Source organism: Anabrus simplex, chromosome X, assembly GCF_040414725.1.
Source record: "Anabrus simplex isolate iqAnaSimp1 chromosome X, ASM4041472v1, whole genome shotgun sequence".
Taxonomy (NCBI): domain Eukaryota; kingdom Metazoa; phylum Arthropoda; class Insecta; order Orthoptera; family Tettigoniidae; genus Anabrus; species Anabrus simplex.
Window position 1 is genome coordinate 147,183,228 of NC_090279.1, and position 20,201 is coordinate 147,203,428.

The following is a 20,201-nucleotide window of genomic DNA, read 5'->3' on the forward strand; positions in this document are numbered from 1 at the left end:
GTGGATCAAAATAACCAACAAATTGTTAGTATATCATAGCATAGTTCAATACGGGTCTAATAATGAGATTAGTTACATGTAAAATAAAAAGAATTTCCACTGACCGTGAAAAACCAGTTCCCATTCAGCCACGAAACAACTCTTCTTATCTAACCCTGTAACTAGGTCAAATATTTCCCATTTAAATGCTGGACTAGAAATGGTGAAGTTTATGTCCTCGAAAAATCTGTTTAAACAGTCAGGCTACTATGCATTTGAAATGATTATCTGAAACTGTTCTTTCCCTCCGCATCGAAAGACAAATGCCATTCTCCCATAAAATCTTGAATACTAAATGCAGTCTGAGCATCTTAAGCAAAAGTTACAAGTCCCCACATGATCAAAATACATAAGTCCTGACCCACACTCACGTAAATAATACTTCTTCTCCCGCTGTTATCTGCATGGAATCTCACCGAATAAAGGGCAGCTAGCCCATGTGCTAGTCGCTTTCATTAATTCGTCCTCTTGGACGCAGTTGCATGCTCGTTTGGGGCCCATCATTTACATAGACCAATGTCTAGCCAAAATGACTGTGGCGCTGGCTTCTCTAGTCTCTCGCCGGGCTTCCGAAATGTTTTCCGTTAGTCCTGGCTATTGGAGTTCCATTGTTTCCTTGTTTTGAGTTGTGTACGTCATGTCAAAATCCCTCCTCCTAAACATAGCTGGCGAGCAAATAGACTTGGGCTCCAAGCTTCCTGTAGAAATTGCGACATGTACTGATGAATGTAGATGTTTCCTGCCAATTACCAAGACTTAATAAAAATGAAATATACTCTGTACATTCACATAAATGACTGATTAATTAAGTGAGCACTTCAGTAAGGGCTCAGTGGAAAATATAATTATCAAAGGATGATCTCCGCCTATTCAATGCAGTGGAACTTTGATTCTCTGTTTTTGGAGAGACTGCAGGAAAAAACCACCAAACATTATGGGGAAAACTGAAAATGCGGGAACGAATTAGAACCATCTACAGTTTGGCTAAACATCGCAGTAATGAAATATGTTTGATTATAATCCTTCAAATACTCCTATACCAAACCAAATAACAGCCCTAGTGAGCCTTGGTCTACCAAGCGACCGCTGCTCAGCCCGAAGGTCTGCAGATTACGAAGTGATGCATGGTCAGTGTGACAAATCCTCTCGGCTGTTATTCCTGGCTCTCTAGACCAGGGTCGCCAACTCACCGTTTGATGGCTCCTCGATTAATTGTAATCATGTAGGCTGAGTGGACCTAGAACCAGCTCTCATATCCAGGTAAAAATGCTTAAGCTGACCAAGAATCAAACCTGGCACCTCCGGGTGAGAGGCAGGCAAGCTAGGAGCTGGCTTCAGATGTTAATTACATGATTTAAAAATCTCGATACTTTACATCTCGATTTTTTTGTCACTTCTTTCAAGTCCGCAACTTTGGTGAGCCAAGCTCATCAAAGGTCTAATAAATAACACCAAGCCAAACAACAATATGTCACAAGTAATTTTTAATTGTCTCACCTGATAAAATAAGGCGCATCCGCTACTAAAGCACCCAAAATGATGGCAAAATCCCTTTGCTCCTTCCAGAAGATAACTGAACATTTTTTAGAGTGAAGCAGTGTGTAATTTTGTTGTACCTAAATCAGGTGTCAAGCTTGGCCAAACGTGCCACCAGCGGGAGCAAAATACAATGCTGTGGCCAGTCGGACAGTTGACCGGTAAAGTTTAACAGTGAAGTACTCATATTTTCAATATATAACATCCGATTTCACACAGAGAAATAGATAGCAAGACACACGTAAGTCAACCAATATTGGTAAATATATAACAATACCCATTTCTTTAATGTGCTAGTATTGCAAATAACGTACAAACTGAATGTTAAAACAACAAACAAAAACACTGTGGAGACATTCGATCTGTGAGTCATGATCTTGAGAATTTAAGAGCTTGCTTGATGTGTTGGGCATCCATGTGAGAATGTATTGCATTCTGGTCTTGCATAGTACTCTTGAAATATTCAAATTCCATTTTCTCGGAATTGGGCGTGAGCCACACGTTGCAGTTTGAACTGGAAATAGTGGATCAAATTAATGGGGTCTCATTGGCAAGACCTCTCTGTTAGTGGAGGAGTTTCCTCTTCTCTGCCATGATTGGATCCCTCTGGTTTTTTTTTTTTCTTTTTTTTTTTCTTTCATACCATTATGCACCGTTGGATTTGTGTTGCTGCTGCTCTTGTACCAAAACAATTGACATCTACTGTAGCTGGTTCTTGTCAAATTCATGTTTGTGTGGATTTGTTTTTGCAGGAAACAACAGAGAGTTTGTCAATGGATCCTTCAGATGTGAATGTAAGCAAGAGGAAATTGATTACAAAGGCTATGAGGAAGGAAATAAGTCTTGACAGGTCACTCCTTCCCGTTGTAAGTTATAACGTGTTCACTTTGATGATTGTAATGGCCTTATTATAATGATGATCATAGTAATACAAGACCTGTTCAAAAAGATATACACTCAACTCTCGATTTACCATAATCAGATCAACCGCATTGCGCATTAACTCCAATATCAAAATCACTAAAAATGCATGAGTTTTAGGAAAATGGATGGAGTGGCGTATAGTGTTTAGAGCTGGGGGTGTACAAGGACATGTTCGGCTCGTCAGGTGTAGGTCTTTAAATTTGATGCCGGTAGGCGACCTGCGTGTGTTGATAAGGATGAAATGATGATGAAGGCAACACATACGCCCAGCACCCATGCTCGCGAAATTAACCAATGATAGTTAAAATTCCCAACCCTGCCAGGAATCGAACCCGGGACCCCTGTGACCAAAGGCCAGCACGCTGACCACTTAGACATGGAGCTGGACACGAGTATTAGGAGTTATAGTAATACTAGCACAACAAACAATTGCACATGGCAAATGTCGAGTCATTGCTGGATTACATCGAGGGCCACGATGATGCTCTCATCACCAAAAAATTATTTTGAGAAAAAACTTGAGAAGAAAAAGTGTTTCTCAGCAGTAAAGTTAGGTAGTCTGAATTTTTTTTTTTGCCTTATTAGTTTCAACGAAAAGTGCTGTTTATTTTTCCATTTAATAATTGGATGCCGTTATGCATCACTAGACCAAACGCCAAAAGTTGGTTGCGAGATAATCACGTTTAAATTTGGTTCTATGTGTAAATTCGAGCAAACATAATTTTGCTAAATATGGTATTACTGGTGTTGTAGGATAATAGATTCTACCTTCTCACCAAATTTCAACATTTTAATACTCGCACTACATAGATTTTCTTGAAGAAATGGCGCTTAGTCTACTGATGCAATTTAAGATTTTTCTCAAGTGCGAATAATGTATCACGATGCTACACCAATAACCCCTAACTGTCGAGCATCTACTAAGTAAAACTTCAAAAAATATAACGTGGCGGCAGCCAAGATTAAAAACTGAATCTCCTACTGTCTGAAAAGGCCCGCTGAGTGCTTGATCCACCACGAGCCGCGCCACAACTCCGGTACATTATTCAAGTTTTAGATGGAGAAATTCTAGAAGGGAAGCTATTCTCTAAAGTCGTTCCTATAACTACTTACTGATTTGAGGAATTTCAACTTATCTGAGTCAAATACAAATGGTAAGACATGATCCATTGTAGTCTATATAATTTTTGAATGGATTTTCCTTCACGATAAGCCTATTATATTCTGAGAGTACAGTATTGATGACGTGATATTTTTAAGCCTATGGGTAAGTTTTGTTCTGCTTGAGACAGAAAATGTGATTAAAGATATTTTCTCCCATAAATACATACAAATCACTGGACAGGTAATAAGATTGTTGCTCTCAGTTCGTTCAATCTCGAAATCAGGATCTCCATTAAATCCATCTACGTCATCCACGGTGTCAGAATCTACTTGAAGATTCTGGTAAAATTGTTTGGCATCTGCAGGTATTAGGTGCATCAGCTAACCAAAGTCTCTTAGTTTGGCTTCAGAGATAGGTTTTCCTTTTGGCCACAAAGGTATTAATGCTTGGTGAAAGGGAACTCTTACTTTCCCGTGGTCGTCCCTGTCTTGACTTATTTAGATTTACTTCCCGAGATTCACCATCAAATTCTAGAGAATGATTCTCAGACGCAACCTTTTTAGCAAGCTGCATTAGTAGCATTGTCCTTCTCCTTACTTTTGGAAGTACTTGATACATCACTGAACTTCGTCACTTGATAAACCACTCGGTGTATCACCACGTAAAAATGTCAGCACTATCGAAAATGCGGGCTCCCTAGATGTCATCTGCGCGCAATGTGAGGAATGTGGCGCTTGGTCTAATGATGCAAACTGGAACATCGCATAGTCTATTGATGCAATTTACATTTTTTCTGATTCCCGCTTTTTCGCTTAGGTTTCCTGTTCACTAACAACTAACGGCCTCTTGTAATGCAGTGGGGAATTTTTTATAAATAGTTCAAGCCTTCCTCTACAAGATAGCACTAAAATCTCAATTTTCATCAAATGGCGCTTAGTCTACTGATGCATAACGGCATCCAATTGTGCTAAATGCTTTTACTGTAAAATATTGGGTAAGTTAATAAAAAGCAATACAGTAGTATCATTTATTATCATTTTAACTGTACTTTCAGTACGCATGTTCTATTTTAAATTTTTTACGGGTTAACCACGATTTTACTTATCCGGGAAGCCTTAACGCTACATTATCCCGGTTAGTCGAGAGTTGGGTGTATGTAACTCTCCACTGCACAGAAAAGCATAGAATCATGAGATATGTTTTTGTTCTTAGAAGACGAGAGGTCGAGTACAGATTCTTTGGTTGTTCCCCTCCTAGTTTCCTCTTATGATATGCAGGGGTACAGATAATGCATTCCTTTACTCCTCTTACAAGGGAGATAAAGAATTCTAATAAATCAAAAGAAATATGTAGCATCATGTTCTACAACGAACAAAATGATTGCCGAATTTAGCACACAATTTTACGGCCATAAATATTTGCAAAATACGTTATGAGAAATCAGACTTGCTATTGGTGCAGGGTTCATGATTTTGTATCCAGTAAATAATTTTTCTCTTCCTTCTGGAGTTTTCAGTATTTTAATTGAAGTTTCCCCATGAAAATGATTTGCCATTGCTTTGTTGACAGCCTCCCTTAATAGGCCTAATTTGTCTACATCAACATCTTTCAAAAACATGCCTTTCTCTCCATCTTAATGGCATTGTTCTTCTGCCCATATGGCATACGTTGGTTGCCTGGTTATGATGTCCATTTTTTTTTGTTGATGCAAACTTGCTTATGCTAATCCGATGGTAAAAGAGCCTCCGTCGCTCTGGCGGCAGCGCACCGGCCTCTCACCACTGGGTTCCGTGGTTCACATTCTGGTCACTCCATATGAGATTTGTGTTGAACAAAGCAGAGGTGGGACAAGTTTTTCTCCTGGTGCTCTTGTTTTGCCTGTCATCTTTAATTCCTGCAACATACTTCAATATAATTTCATTTGATCTGTCGGTCAATAATCATTGCTCCACAGGAATGTGACAGGCTTCGGCAGCTGGCACAGTTCCTATCCTCACCGCTGGATGGGGGCCTAATTCATTCCTTCCTGACCGAGTTGAATGTCTTGAAGCAGGCTGTGAATTCTCATTTTCAGTTCCTTGTTAAAATTTATGGAACTATGTAATTTGTTAAAATTAATTTTGGCTAACCTCAACCTCGCTAGATTTTCTTCTTTAAAATGTTCATGTTCATCAGTACACTGCATCAAAGGATGTTTTATTGCTGGAAGCAGTCCTGATACACGTTTCTGTAGAGTGTACATAGGTCTGTCTGTGCTATTTCCTTGATGAATATTTCTTCTTCTTCTTCTGGTGTTGTGTCTCCACAGAAGGTTAACCACCATCCTATTTTGTGTTTCTCGTACCATAGTCTGTATTGTGGATATCGAACCACTGTTGTAGGTTCTGCACCATGGGTAAACCTCTCTGTTCACATCACACTTACTCCAGTCTGTTGTATCAAGCTGTGTGTGTCACATTTAAGGAGATACGATCAAGATAGGCCAGGGTTTTTTGTGCTTTCTGCAAGGATTAAGACTTCACGTGGTGTCACAGCACAAGCGAGTATCTCCTCGTTAATGATGTGGTCTACCCAACAGGATCTTTAACGTTCTGCAATACATCCACATTTCAGAAGGCCTGAAGTCAGTTCATTGATAGAACCTTTAGTGTCCATCCTTCAGCACTGTAAAGCTACACTGATATCACATAACACTTCATGATGTGCCAACAACTTTTGAATCTGAGGATACAGTTGCACACAAGATCTTTAATTTTCATTTAAAGACTAGAACATGCATTACTGTAAAAGTATGTTTCTAATACACTAAGGCCCAATTTCATCAACACATGTTAAATATATACTAACAAGTAGTTAGTTAATTGGAGTTAAAAATTTAACATCTTGTTAGGTTTCTTGCGTTTCATCAAACTTTTTGTGTGAAATGTTTACTAATCAACTGTTAACTCTCCCAATATTGCGAACTGGTGCGAATCAAGGAGGCAGTGGTACTAACATGCTGTTTTACAGCGCGCTCCGATGCGCTTTTGTTTGAGCACAACTGTAAAATATGGCGCGTGAAGTGAAACGGATTCGTAGTTCTAATTTTTCCTCCTTCGAAAAAGAGTTGTTAATTGAATTAGTTAGTTAATATATATAAGTTATTGAGTGCAAGCGCACAGATGGCTTGACGATAAAAGAAAAGGACGAGGTGCGGGAAAAGTCTGCAAGGGTTTCAATGGGGTTAACAGATACTTTTTTAGCGGGTATCCGCTGTCACCTAACAATATCACTTCGTTAATTGTCCCACTTCAAACTGTGCTCCGATATGGGAGTTATTAAATATTGTATTGTCGTGTGCAGAACCAGACCACCTAGCAAGTATATCCCTGATTTGGAGGTTTGGCTTACTAATCACCTGAACATTAACATTAACAGAGAAATATCCCTTCCGATTACGATATATTTTGGCCCAATTTCCTCCAGGTGATTGGATTCTTACATGTGTGCAATCTATTGCACCTAGAACAAACACCAGGAAAACGGCCTATTTCATAGAAGTCACGGATAATTTGCTGACGCTCTTCTACTGAAGGGAATATTATATACCTCCTCATGGATGCTATTGCTGCAGACACTCGACAAACAACTCTACTAACAATGGCTTTAGAAATTCCAGCAAATTCTCCGGCCATTATGTGAAAATAACCAGTAGCAAAAACTCTATTATCAGTACCTGCAACATTGGAGAAAGAGGTTTCTCTTCGTAGGATATTCTAACCTTCCTTGCATTTCGTCAACAACCTTAGCAACGACTATTTTCAATAACCTGTATCTATGAAGAAATTCCGCATCCGTCAAATTTTCAAAGTCATTACGTCGCTGAACTCTTCTTCGATCAGGATTGTTTTGTAAAAGATCTAAATAGAGCAATTCCGCCCCGAAAGCGAGATTCACAGCAGCCATTTTGGAACAGGTTGCTAAATGCTAATGTTAGCCATTTAAGATTGGAAATGGCTGATGTTAACTTTAATACGCAGTTTAACATTTGTTAATGTTAACAATTGTTGATGGAACGCAAATTTTCTTAAATCGTATGTTAAAATGATTTAACACCTTGTTAAGTACTAACATGTGTTAATGAAACCGGGCCTAAGCATTTGTATACCACTCGTACTTCTCAGATCAGAAGAAAGGAACTTCTTTGGATTTTGAATGAGCCAATCAAACTCTCTACAAACAGCATTACATTTACTGATGTTAGTGATAATCTGTTCTTCGCCTTCTGTTCATTAGGCAGATCTAAGAGGAAACATTCCCTCTGCATTTACATTCATGTCCTGGAACAGAGAATAATGCCCTTCAATTTTGAACAGTTCAGAATGTAAATTACCCAAAGTTGACTTTCAGAACTTTTAAGTAACTAGAATAAAATACAGGGTATTCATGAAAGAACTCCGGGGTTTTGAAGTGAAATACTTTTATGAAATCAAGAATTAAGGATAATATGTTATATATGGTTTGAAGGGTAATATCTCAAAGTTTTTCGTACAATTTAGTGCAACTTATGTGGTCCATTTGTGGCATGGCATACATCCAAACAGCAATCAACCTCTTGCCACATCTTGGTCAGCATGTCTTGGTTGATGGTTGCAACAGGAGGGATGATCATAGCAATCAAATGGCATTAGTTAACTCAGATTAGATCATAACAATAACAACAAAAATTAACAGACTTAACAATTAAATCTGTATCTCAGAAAGGAATATGTATGCCGTTAGTACTGCGGAGCGTTGACCTTGGAAGTGACCAAGCAGCGGCCTAACCCTCTTAGTGCAGTGTGATGGTGACGCCACAACAGAAGGCTCACTGTATTATATGGCTCATAGAAACTGGATCAGTGGTGTCGTGTGTTTAAAGAAATTGGAAGAGTTTTGCAACAAAGTTGCCAGGTGGACCGTGTGTGTCTTAAGTGAAGGATTACGTGAACAAATCTTATCCATGAAATTTCATTCTAATTTTTGTCCTGAATGGAAGATAATAATTGCTTTTACACAGATCAAAAGTAAAATTAGCAGTAAATTAGTAAATGCCATTATTACTAGAGAATTATATACATACATACTTTGCTACATTACAACTATGAAATCTCCTACGTCACAGCGCTTCAGTATATCTTTTGTTCATGTAACACTTGTGTGTGTGAAGTCTTTGCTCACTTAACTTCTTTGAGCTTCTTTGCTTTGCTTGCTTGGTGTTACTTGGTGGGGTGAGATGTTGACTTCTGCCTTTAACTCATTGGGGATGGGATGAATGAAGCTCCCAACTTGCGGCAGGGAAAAGAAGAATTGCACCGCCTGCCGAGGTCTGTTGCACTTCTCTGGGGCAATGATTAATGACTGACAGATGAAATGAAATTATAGTAAAGAGGGTTGCTGGAATGAAAGATGACAGGGTAAACCGGAGTACCCGGGGAAAAACCTGTCCCAGCTCTGCTTTGTCCAGCACAAACCTCACATGGAGTGACCGGGATTTGAACCACGGTATCCAGCGGTGAGAGGCCGGCGCGCTGTCGCCTGAGCCATGGAGGCTCTTCGCCCTTAACTCATTAATTAATATAATTATTGGTCTAGGGAATATACTATTTATCTTTTAACAAAAATAATTTTTGTGTTACGATATACTTTTCACCTCCCTTTTCCCACTTGAACTGCCTGTGCTAGTCATGATGGGTAAAAATATTGAGAATTCACAGAAATAGTACTTGAATTCGTTGGTGCTCACTCGGGACCTCAGGAAGGAAACAAAATACGGCACGATGAAGCGGAATGCCACAGAAGATAGTTTTGTCTGCAGCGAAATAGTCGCCGTAGTTACGTATGTAAATTTCTCTAGTAAGAATGGCATTTATTAATTTACAGCTAATTTTAGGTTGATTTGCATGAAAGCAATTATCCTCCGTTTAGGACAAAAATTACAATAAAATTTCATGGATACGATTCGTTCACGTAACCAAAGTGAAGTCGGTATCTTACTTCCTGAAACTTAGGGACATGTAAAGATTCACGACTTAAACCATCTGCGGCAAGAGATCATTGCTTCTGTGGCAAGCATCACTCCAGACATGCTGGCCAAGATGTAGCACGAGGTCTATTACCATTTGGATGTATGCTGCCGTGCCAGATACTGTCCTGCACTAAATTGTAAAACAAACTTGACAATATTACTTTTCAAACCATGTATAACACATTATCCTTAATTTTTGATTTCATTCAAATATTTGACTCCAAAACCCCGGAGTTCTTTTATGGATACCCTGTGCAATGGTCAGGACGTTAATCACAGTCTGTGACATACGGCAACCCTGCTCTTATGTCTAAACTCTCCTTTTTCCGTTTTCAACAGATCCAACAGTAGTGGTCATCACTACTGCGTCACGTTAGTATAGTATCTAAAGATTTTGTTTTGAACAGGTTGTGTATTGACTGATTTTCTCTGTCATGTGCCAAGCGTGTTACAAGGGCAGCTCATACACCTATTTTGATATGTTTTCATCCTCCTTGTGGAACTTGCTCATCCTAAGTTAAATATGAACTCTTATGTTACCAAGTGAAATACTGGGAGGTTATTTTACAGTGTTGACAGTAGGGAAGATTGCCAGTAGCATTGTTGTTTTAACATAGGTAGTCTTTGGTTCGATTCCTGACCCTGTCTAAGGATTTTTCTCTGGTATGTTTATATGGATTACATACAAATAATGAGCCAGTGTGAAATGGAATAATCATTATCAATTAGGAAAAGCTCTGCCGTGTCACTGCAGTCTCTCTTCTCTCTTGTTTGCTGTCCTCTTCATGGATACTAAATTTACAAAACGGGAATATAAAAAAATGGTACCATTCAGCCGATTACAATATTTCTTCCACCGCTAGAAAACTTATTTCTTTCAGATTGTTATAGGCAATATATAATTAAGCTAGCTTACTTGATGAGCAAACTGGGTAGATTGAACTCTACTGTTGGCTGTCCTGAGAATGGTTTTCTGTGGTTTTCTGTTTTCACTATCACATAAATCATAGGACAGTTCCTATTTGTAGTCCACAGCAGATTTCTTCCACCTCCTTGCTCAATTTCATTCCTCATCTTCATTAGCGCCTCAACTGAGGTTGGTGACAGGAAGGGCATCTGGCCGTGAAAAAATGCCATTATTTCATCTCACCTTATACCTGACCTCATGTTAGGAAACAGGAGTAAGGATAGACAGACATACCTGGGGAGCTACTAACTTAAATAAAAGTGGAGCGAGGCGACAAAATTTGTGTATTCGGTATTCTTAAAAATGAATACGCTGTCTGAACTGTTACAGATATGTCAACAGTATATGGGTAACATTTGTAAATCTAAGTGAAATTTGCAAGAGTGTCTGTGATAATGTGTGTTTACCTTCAGTGGATAAAAGTGGTGTATGGCTTTTAGTGCCAGGAGTGTCCGAGGACATGTTCGGCTCGCCTCGTGCAGGTCTTTTTCGATTTGACGCCCGGAGATAAATCGCAGTAAGTGCTTTTAGGCTACTGTTTTTATGGTTCAGTATATGGACCAATATCGTTAAAAGTTTCAATATCTTACAACAATGAACCACGTATGAAGGGAGAGAATTTAATAATAATGGTGTGATATGTATTATCGATCTGTTGTGTCCATGAAGAAGTGTTTTGAGATAACATCTTACATGCACTCTGTCATCTATGCTCATACATGCTAGCTTCGTGTAACATTTGTATGGAGTCAGGTGCAAGCTACTGTTGATTGAAATTCATATTCCGCCATTTCTTGAAAAGTACTCTACAAATTTTATTATAATTTCCAGTCTTCATCAGTTCTACAATTAGGCACAAAAACAAATTTCCTGTGAGGCTGCAGATAAAAGCTAGTTTTTTTGGAGTTTTCATAACTTTGCTGACCCATTGCTGACAGGATTCGAATACATGTGTGTTTGGCTGGCTGAGCGATGCTGATGGGAGCCAAGAGAAGTTGGGTTCACAAGACATGTATATTTGGTAACATATGTTGGACTTTCTGGTACTAACTAGCAGTCAAGTTTGATAGCATCTCAGTGTTGAAAGTTTGGGTTATTCCATGCTACCATTTATTTTTGCCTTGTTTGTTTCTTTCGTTTTCTGACCTCATGTGAACATTGTTCAAAGAGCCATGTAGTGGGTAAATGGTGCTTTCCACATTGACTTTGTGGTTAGGTCTCGACGAAATTCTTCATGAATTGTATGCAGAATGCCCAAGTGATGTTGAAGAATGAAAGTTCAATACTGAGAGCTCTTTCTGAAGAAAGTATCAGTAGTTACGATGAATCTAGAAAACAGTGAGAGTTTGTGGTTGTCAAGAACGAGGCTGAATGTGATGTGAGAATGAATGGGAGTGATATTTCTATTCCATCTAATGAGTAACTAAACTGCACCAACATTAGAAGATGTCACAGGAATTCCAGGGTCCAGGCCTAATGGTAATACTAGAAAAATCTAAAAACATTGAACAAGTATTGGGATTTATTTTTGTGCTGATTTTCTGGAGCTTATGGTGAAGCAGAAAAACTTAATCACCAGTAAACTGCTTTATAGCAAAAAAAATCTCATAAGAGCTTATAGCGGACAGAAGTAATTAGCTCTGAGGTAAGGATTTATTAGCTTTGGGGATGACTATTTGGTGCAGTGAGATTGGGTGGTGGATTTAATGACATGATGGACGCACGCACTGCAGTATGTGCTATAAAACATATCCTGATATCTGGTCATGAACAAAGGGTCAGCAAAATAGCGATAGAAATTTTTTTGCGCCCACTGCTGGTAAATAACAGTAACAAAAGGACTGAGAAGGTGCTCCATTACTCGTGTCGAGAAGATTCTGAAATGTTTATGTACCATGGCGCAGTGAGATGATCGTAATATATTTACTGTAACTGGTAATATTTTATATATTTTACGTTCCTGTATCTTAAGCCAAGCTCAAATGTGAAATATTAATTTCTGTATGTGCAATATCTTCTCAATTAGTAACATGATAAGGATTATTTTTCATTTTATATTGGTGTTACGGACGAACTCTCATTTAATCAACATGTGCTCTGGGTGCGGTAAGTGCTGCCACCTGCAATGTCGCTGTAAACACAATTCTCAGGGCACAGAGCAGGCAGTATATAGAGATGGAGACGGCGGTGGTTTAGATTTGGGTAAATCAGAATATTTGCCTTTCAGATAAGAAGTCAGTTCTGCCGTTCTTTTCAGTGCAGCTTTATTGTTACAGTCCTTCATTGAAATCTCAAAATCATGCGTTGTGAAGTGTTTTGAAGACACTGTACTTGTTCTAAAAGATTTTAAAAAAATTCTAGGTATTTCAATTTCTCAGGGATTTAAATTGTTTGAGTGCCTTTTCACGATTAGGAAAACCGTCAAAAGAGAGATGTTGGGTTTTTAACAGCTGCAGAAATCCTGTTGCAAGTCTTAGATGGTATGGGCATGTGAAGAGAAATGGAGAAGAATAGAGGACCCGGGAAGATGCATGAGATGACGGTGGAAGGCTGGAGACAAAGAGGAAGACCAAAGGACAGGTAGCTTAAAGGAGAAAAGCTGCAGGTGAAGAAAATGGGGTAGGACTGGACCAAACTGATGACAGAGAAATGCTGGGAAGACAGAAGAAAGTGGAGAGGATTATGTTCTAATCAGACGCAGCCAGTGGATGGAAACTGTGCAAGGTGAAATAAAAGTAAACAGAGAAAATCACAACTACTCTGGTTTGGTTTACATTGGAAATGTTCACCAAATGATGCTATTCATTGCTGTTACCATCTGTCTACTAGTTTGAAATGTAGAGTTTCTGTGGCTCGGGCGGCAGCGCGCCGGCCTCTCACCACTTGGTTCCGTGGTTCAAATCCTGTTCACTCCATGTGAGATTTGTGCTGGATAAAGTGGAGGGAGGGACAGATTATTTCTCCAGGTACTCAGGTTTTCCCTGTCATCTTTCATTCCAACAACACTCTCCAATATTATTTCATTTCATCTGTCAGTCATTAATGTCCCAGAAGAGTGCGACAGGCTTCAGCAGCCGGCATATTTCCTGTCCTCGCCGCTGGATGGGGCTTAGTACATTCCATTCCTGACCCGGTCAAATGACTGGAAACAGGCTGTGGATATTCATATTCATATGAAACATGATTTTGTATGGCAAGATGAGCTTATCCCATCTAGTTAGCTGTTTTGGTGATGTCAAATTGTTTGCCTGTGTTTATTCATGAAATATTCTACAAATATCGTAAAATAAATTGTATGGAAACATTCAAATGAAGACAATTACAAAAAATATATTTGTCTTTCCGTTGAAATTACCATCTTGCCCTTTTTTTTTAAATTACAGGAAAGGGGTGTGAACCAGAAGGGTGGTAAAAGATCTCGAAGCCAGGGAAGTGACACCATGAATATGGATGATAGGGATCCAGTGTACACTGAACATATCTGGAGAGAAGCGTTGGAGTCCCCCGTGATCATCCCTGGGCTGAAGGTAACAAATAACCTCAAAAGTAAATCCATGATCTCTAACAACACTGTTTGATTTAAAAAAATAAAAATTGAAAAATCCAGAAGAAATGGTTGGACGTCAATGTAACATCATACACATACACATCGGCAGGTATGTAAATGTTTAGAGTAGCAGTTCTCTGTGACAGAATGAAATTTATAGCTTATAAGTTAGAATGGTCAGCAGAGTGCATTAGTGTTTTTCATGTTTAGTGTTGTTACCAGGCCTGGTGGGGTATATAAGGGACGTGAACAGCATCAGATGTTGAGATATCACTGTGAAGGACACGGAGTTGCCGCATACTCCTGTGAGACAGAGTTATCAGCACGTGACAGAGTTTCTAAGGGGTCTAACTGTGAGTCTCCATTTGGCTGACTGATCGAATCGTGCAATATCCAGATTTGTGGGGCGTTTGGATAGTGACAGTGGCCCAATTGGAGTGCATGGGAACGTGAGAGTAGGCATACTTGTTGTCAAGGTTCTGGTCGACCACGTCTGACCACAAGAAAGGATTGCCATATTGTGCGCACCAAACACATCCCAACCCCTTCACATCTGCACCTGCCATCTAAGAACAAGTAATGGACTCCCTCCAACATTTTGTGTCATCCCGCACCATTGGTCAGAGACTAGCAGCGGCCAGACTAGGGAATTACCGTTCCATGGGTAGGCTGCCGTTGACACCACAACAAATGTCTGCATTTGGAGCGATGCCGTGACCGGGAAGCAGGGGCTGCTGATGAATGGCATCGCATTGTGTTCAGCAATGAATTGCGGTTCTGCATTACACCGGATGACCATCGTCTGCGAGTATGGGGGCGGCCTGAGAAGAAGTTCCATTCTTTCGGTGTTTTGGAGAAGCACAGTGGTGTTACTCCTGGTGTCATGGTGTGGGGAGCCATGGGGTACGACTTCAGGTCACGGCTGATAGTGATTAAGGGGACTCTGACAGCACAATGATACGTCATGTACATCCTGCGTCCTCATGTGTTACCTCTCATGCGACAGTATCATGGTGCTGTTTTTCAGCAGCACAGTGCTCATCCATACATGACACATGTCTGTATGAAACTGTCTGCGTGATATTGAAGTATTCCCGTGGTCAGCAAGGTCCCCAGATCTGTCCCCGATAAAACGTGTGGGACCAGCTCGGACGTCAACTCTCTCCCAGGATATCAAGGACCGGTTACAACAGTTGTGGGCCAGCTTGCCTCAGGAGAGGATACAGTGGCATTATGACACCCTTCCTAACCGAATCAGTGCATACATCCAGGCCAGACGGGGTGCAACATCATACTGATAAGTGGGCTCATACTGCCAAGTTCTTTGTAAATTTGACTCAATTTTGTAATCACTCAAATAACATCACATAGCCTCATTTTGTTTCCTCCTTCCTTTCTGAGAACTTCAATATTTTTGTCAGGTGGTGCACTTACAGTATATAATTACTGTGATAAATCTGTTGTAACTTGATTTTTGTGGCCATAAGCCGAACTGAATAACGCATACGGTAGAGTGTTCGCCTTCTGAGCTTGTGGTGTTGATCTCTTCGACGATTCTAGTATTAATTGGATAGTTAGGAACCTCTGAAAGTGGTGAATAGAATGCTTCATTGTTGGTGGGAAAAAACAACTTAAAAGTTGGTGAAAGAGAAGACAACCTGAGATAATTTTTAATGCATCATAATGTAAATGTCATAAACTTGTAGAGGCCTAATTGCAACAACAATATTAATAATGATAATGGGTGCTACTTTTTATGGGGACCTAGTATTATGTTATCAGATGAATTGCAACACACAGACTATATTACTTTCATTGAAGTGGTTAAACGTTTCTGCCATAGCCTTAGTTAAATTGAGAATCTCTTTCAGAGTTCCATGTTTACATTTAAAACGCTACGCCTATTTTTGAAGGTTTGAGCAACAAGGTCTGATATCTCGTGTTTCTCAGAATAATAAGCGTATGGCATAGAGGAAAGAGCTCATAGGATTAGGGCATTTGCAATGTTCTTGAGGCCTCACTTCACTCTTTTGTTTTTTCTCAACAAGGATCGAATTAGGCGTGGAGAAATACAGTACATTGTGATAAGACATGCTGAACTTCACTACCTGTGTCTTCCTGTAGGTTGTATTCACTTTTTAAGGTACAACATAGTTTAGAGTTTGAGACTTTTTCAAAACCATATTCAGTTTTTGAAATGACATATTTCCCTTTCTCAGTCTCTTTATTTCAGTTTTCGGACAAATTATTTCTTCATTATAGTTGACAGGTCGAGAATCTTGCCCGCACTCATTTACTGATCAAGTTTCAGTTTCTGGGGAGACAGCTCTGCTATTGTAAACAGTGCTCTTTTTTAGAGCAGTTCTGTTTTGACATATCTGATCTCTGTCTCATATACTGCCTATAAAAAGTAATAATTTACTTTTAGAACCTAATTGATTAATTTCTATGAATTCATTTTTGTGGTTTAAGAAATGTGCAAATATAGAACCAAGAAAAATCTGTTCACAATAATTGCAGATAATGTTATTGTCCAGAATATATTTTCCCGTGGGTCTGTCGGACAGACGATCGCAGTTGAGAAACAGTCGCTCCGTCTGTCAGACAGACAGTCCGCAGTTCTTGGGTTAAACAACTAACTGGAAACCATTCGCTAATGTTGCCACTTGCAACATGTGGGTGAATTGAATTCTCGGTGACGACATAGGCTGAGGTTTGCTATGAGAGCATTTAGCACAAGAAAGCGAATGTGGAATCCCGTTACCTAAATTAACAACAATTGTCGTTCAGTATAATGTTATTGTTGATAAATTTTAGGAGGTTTTACGTTGTTTGCCATCACATTTTATATTCTCCCAACTCATTGATATTAAAACATTTGAGTTCTAGGCTTCCAACCCCGTCTTTTATGATTTATTTTTCCCTTCACTCTTCAGTTGATCGTAACATCACATTTCCATAGTCTTCTTCACTATCTTTCTGATAAGTATGGCCCCATTCGCAATGAAAATTACGAGTAAATATAACATAAAAACTAGATTTAAAAAATTTTTTTTCATGGTGATAGATCTAAATATCACAGCAATAGAATCAGCTTTTTGGGTTGTTAGGCCAAATGCATTTGCAGAGTTTCACCCAGGCGTGTCATTTGGGCTCAGTTGGGGCTGGGCTGAATGGCTCAGATGATTGAGGTGCTGGCCTTCTGACCTCAACTTGACAGTTTCGATCCTGGCTCAGTCCGGTGGTATTTGAAGGTGCTCAAATATGTCACCCCCTTGTCGGTAGATTTACTGGCACATAAAAGAACTCCTGTGTGACAAAATTCTGGCACCTCTGCATTTCCAAAAACCTTTAAAATAGTCAGTGGGACATAAAACAAATAACATTATTGGGCTTGGTTGGATTAGCTTGCCACTTGAAGACTCTGCTTAGCAGTGGCAGACTGCCTGCCCAGTCCCGCTGTTCCGCTCTTTTAACAAGTAGGGATTACTAACTTGCTAAAGGAGGAGCGTTACCAAAACTGTGTATTCCCTATGGAGATACAATTCCAGAAGAAACGTTCATGGCTGCAGATCAAAATATCACAATAATAGAACCTGTCCAGAAAGATGTGCTATACCTTTTCCACACTTTACGACATGAAGAGTGATCACACTGCAATCGCGTCACAGCTGTTCACATCAGCTGTTTTTATAAAACCTTGATGCTATTTAATATAATGGAACATTTTATGATGGATCATGTGAACATATAAATAAGACTTGTAAGTTAAACGTAAACATAGAAGCTTGCAAGGTCTCTGGACTTAAGTTTACGCAGATAATAAGAAATCAGCCAGTCAGAATATACTGTTGTTCATACGTTGGTAGTTGCACAATGGTGGTGTGGCTGGTTGCGATTTAAGGCAAAAACACACTACGGTCACCTCGTGTGTTCACACATATCGTGATACAATCAAACCTGTCCAGAAAGTTGTGCTATACCTTTTCCACACTATACGACACGTAGAGTGATCACACTGCAATTACGTCACGGCTGTTCACGTCGGCTGACGTCATTGTGACGTAGAAGCTGGTCACAGCGTTCCCACACTGAGCACAATTTTCTGCTCTAGCACATATCTGGCAATGTGAGGTGTGAATAGAAGCAGTTTCTTTTAGAAATGTTAATTGAATTGGTGTGAATGCATGAGAATCTGTATGATATAGGTTCGATTACCTATATAGAAACCAGTAAAAATGCGACACGAGGCATGGGAAAAATAGGAAAGTTCATAGTTGACCACTAAAATGAAATAATTTTAATAGGCAACCGGTGTAAACAATCGCCTACAATGATGATAATACACTTAGATTAAGCATACAGCCAACTTCTGTTCGATGCCGATAGCTTTCCGAAAGCTCCCTCTGTGGATCAGTGGTGGAGTGTCGGCCTCCAGATCCTAAGGTAGCGGGTTCAAACCCGGCAGCGGTAGTCTGAATTTTGAAGGGCGGAAGAAAGTCCATTGGATACTCCATGTCATACGATGTCTGCATATAAAGGATCTCTGGTCACACATGTGATATTCACCTGACAAAATTAATTAAAACTCAGCCATAGGCGCCCAAGAGAGTTTCAGTTTATTCTGCCATCTGTTAGGCCTAGAGTAAAACAGAACATCGAAATTTATGAGCAAACAGCCAGATGGCATCGAATTAAAATGGTTGCTAATGGTAGCTGAGGCCATACGATTATGATTCTTCTTCTTATTATTATTATTTCTTTTTGCTATTTGTTTTACGTCTCACCGGCATAGATAGGTCTTATGGCGGCGATGGGACAGGAAAGGCCTAGGAATGGGAAGGAAGCGGCTGTGGTCTTAATTAAGGTACAGCCCCAGCATTTGCCTGGTGTGAAAATGGGAAACCACGGAAAACCATCTTTAGGCCTGCTGTCAGTGGGGTTCGAACCCACTATCTCCCGGATGCAGGCTCACAGCTGCGCGGCGCTTACCGCATGGCCAACTCGCCTGGTGATGATTATTATTAGCTTCTCAGAATTGTGTATAATAATTCAATAATTTCATCCTTGATGAGATTATGCAAGTAAATTCAATTCTTCTTTCTTCAACCTGAAGTACATTTGAAGTTTTTCTGGATGTCTGGTTAGCTTTCTAAATTGTGATATTCTCACTTTTCTTCCCTCTGCAAATTTGTTTTATTTAACCACTGTCTTTTGCAGCAGACAGTATTCATTGCAACAGAAACAACACAGGCAGTTTAAAGCCCATCAGAATCCGATTATGTGGATGTATTATTCTGACTTGCCATCAGGCGAAGCGTGTTTCCAGTCTTTACACCACATGCAGCGACATCATTAACTTCCCCCTCATGCTGATTCAGCTCAGCGTGAGTTTACCTAAGGTGACAGTAGTGTGCTTCCGCCTTTATCAGACTCATTCCTACTTGAATAAGAAGAAAAACAGATCATACAAAGATGCATTGTACGGAGCTCGATAGCTGCAGTCACTTAAGTGCGGCCGTTATCCAGTAATCGGGAGATAGTGGGTTCGAACCCCACTGTCGGCAGCCCGGAAGATAGTTTTCCGTGGTTTCCCATTTTCATACCAGGCAGATGTTGGGGCTGTACCTAATTCAGGCCATGGCCGCTTCCTTCCCATTCCTAGGCCTCTCCTATCCCATTGTCACCATAAGACATATCTGTGTCGGTGCGACGTGAAGCAAATAGGAAAAAAAAAAAAAAAAAAGCATTGTTGAAAGGTAATATATGAGCATCGATTTCATGTGATCATGAATTAAAAGAATTGTGAAAGAAATTAAAAAGAAAACTGATTTATGTTATTGTACATATTTGACCAAGTTTTTAAGAATAAAATTAAGGGATTTATTCCTAGGAACCGTGTTTTCTTGAAAAGGAGTTAATATCAATCACCCACTTGCTAGGCCTGTCATGACTTCACCAGAAGAGTGTGTGCAGAGAAGAGGACAGGACTGATCAAGAGGGAAGCGGGAGAGGTGGTGGGAAGACAAGAGGTGGA

General features: G+C 39.7%; 1 protein-coding gene across 1 annotated transcript in view; it reads left to right on the forward strand.

Annotated features, from left to right (window-relative positions):
* LOC136886717 (uncharacterized) overlaps positions 1-20,201 on the forward strand; it is a 420,809-nt gene that overhangs the window by 171,461 nt on the left and 229,147 nt on the right. The window contains exon 9 of the mRNA XM_067159522.2: positions 14,001-14,144. Within this exon, the coding sequence (XP_067015623.2) occupies positions 14,001-14,144 (144 nt within the window). The remainder of the gene's footprint in view (positions 1-14,000; positions 14,145-20,201) is intronic.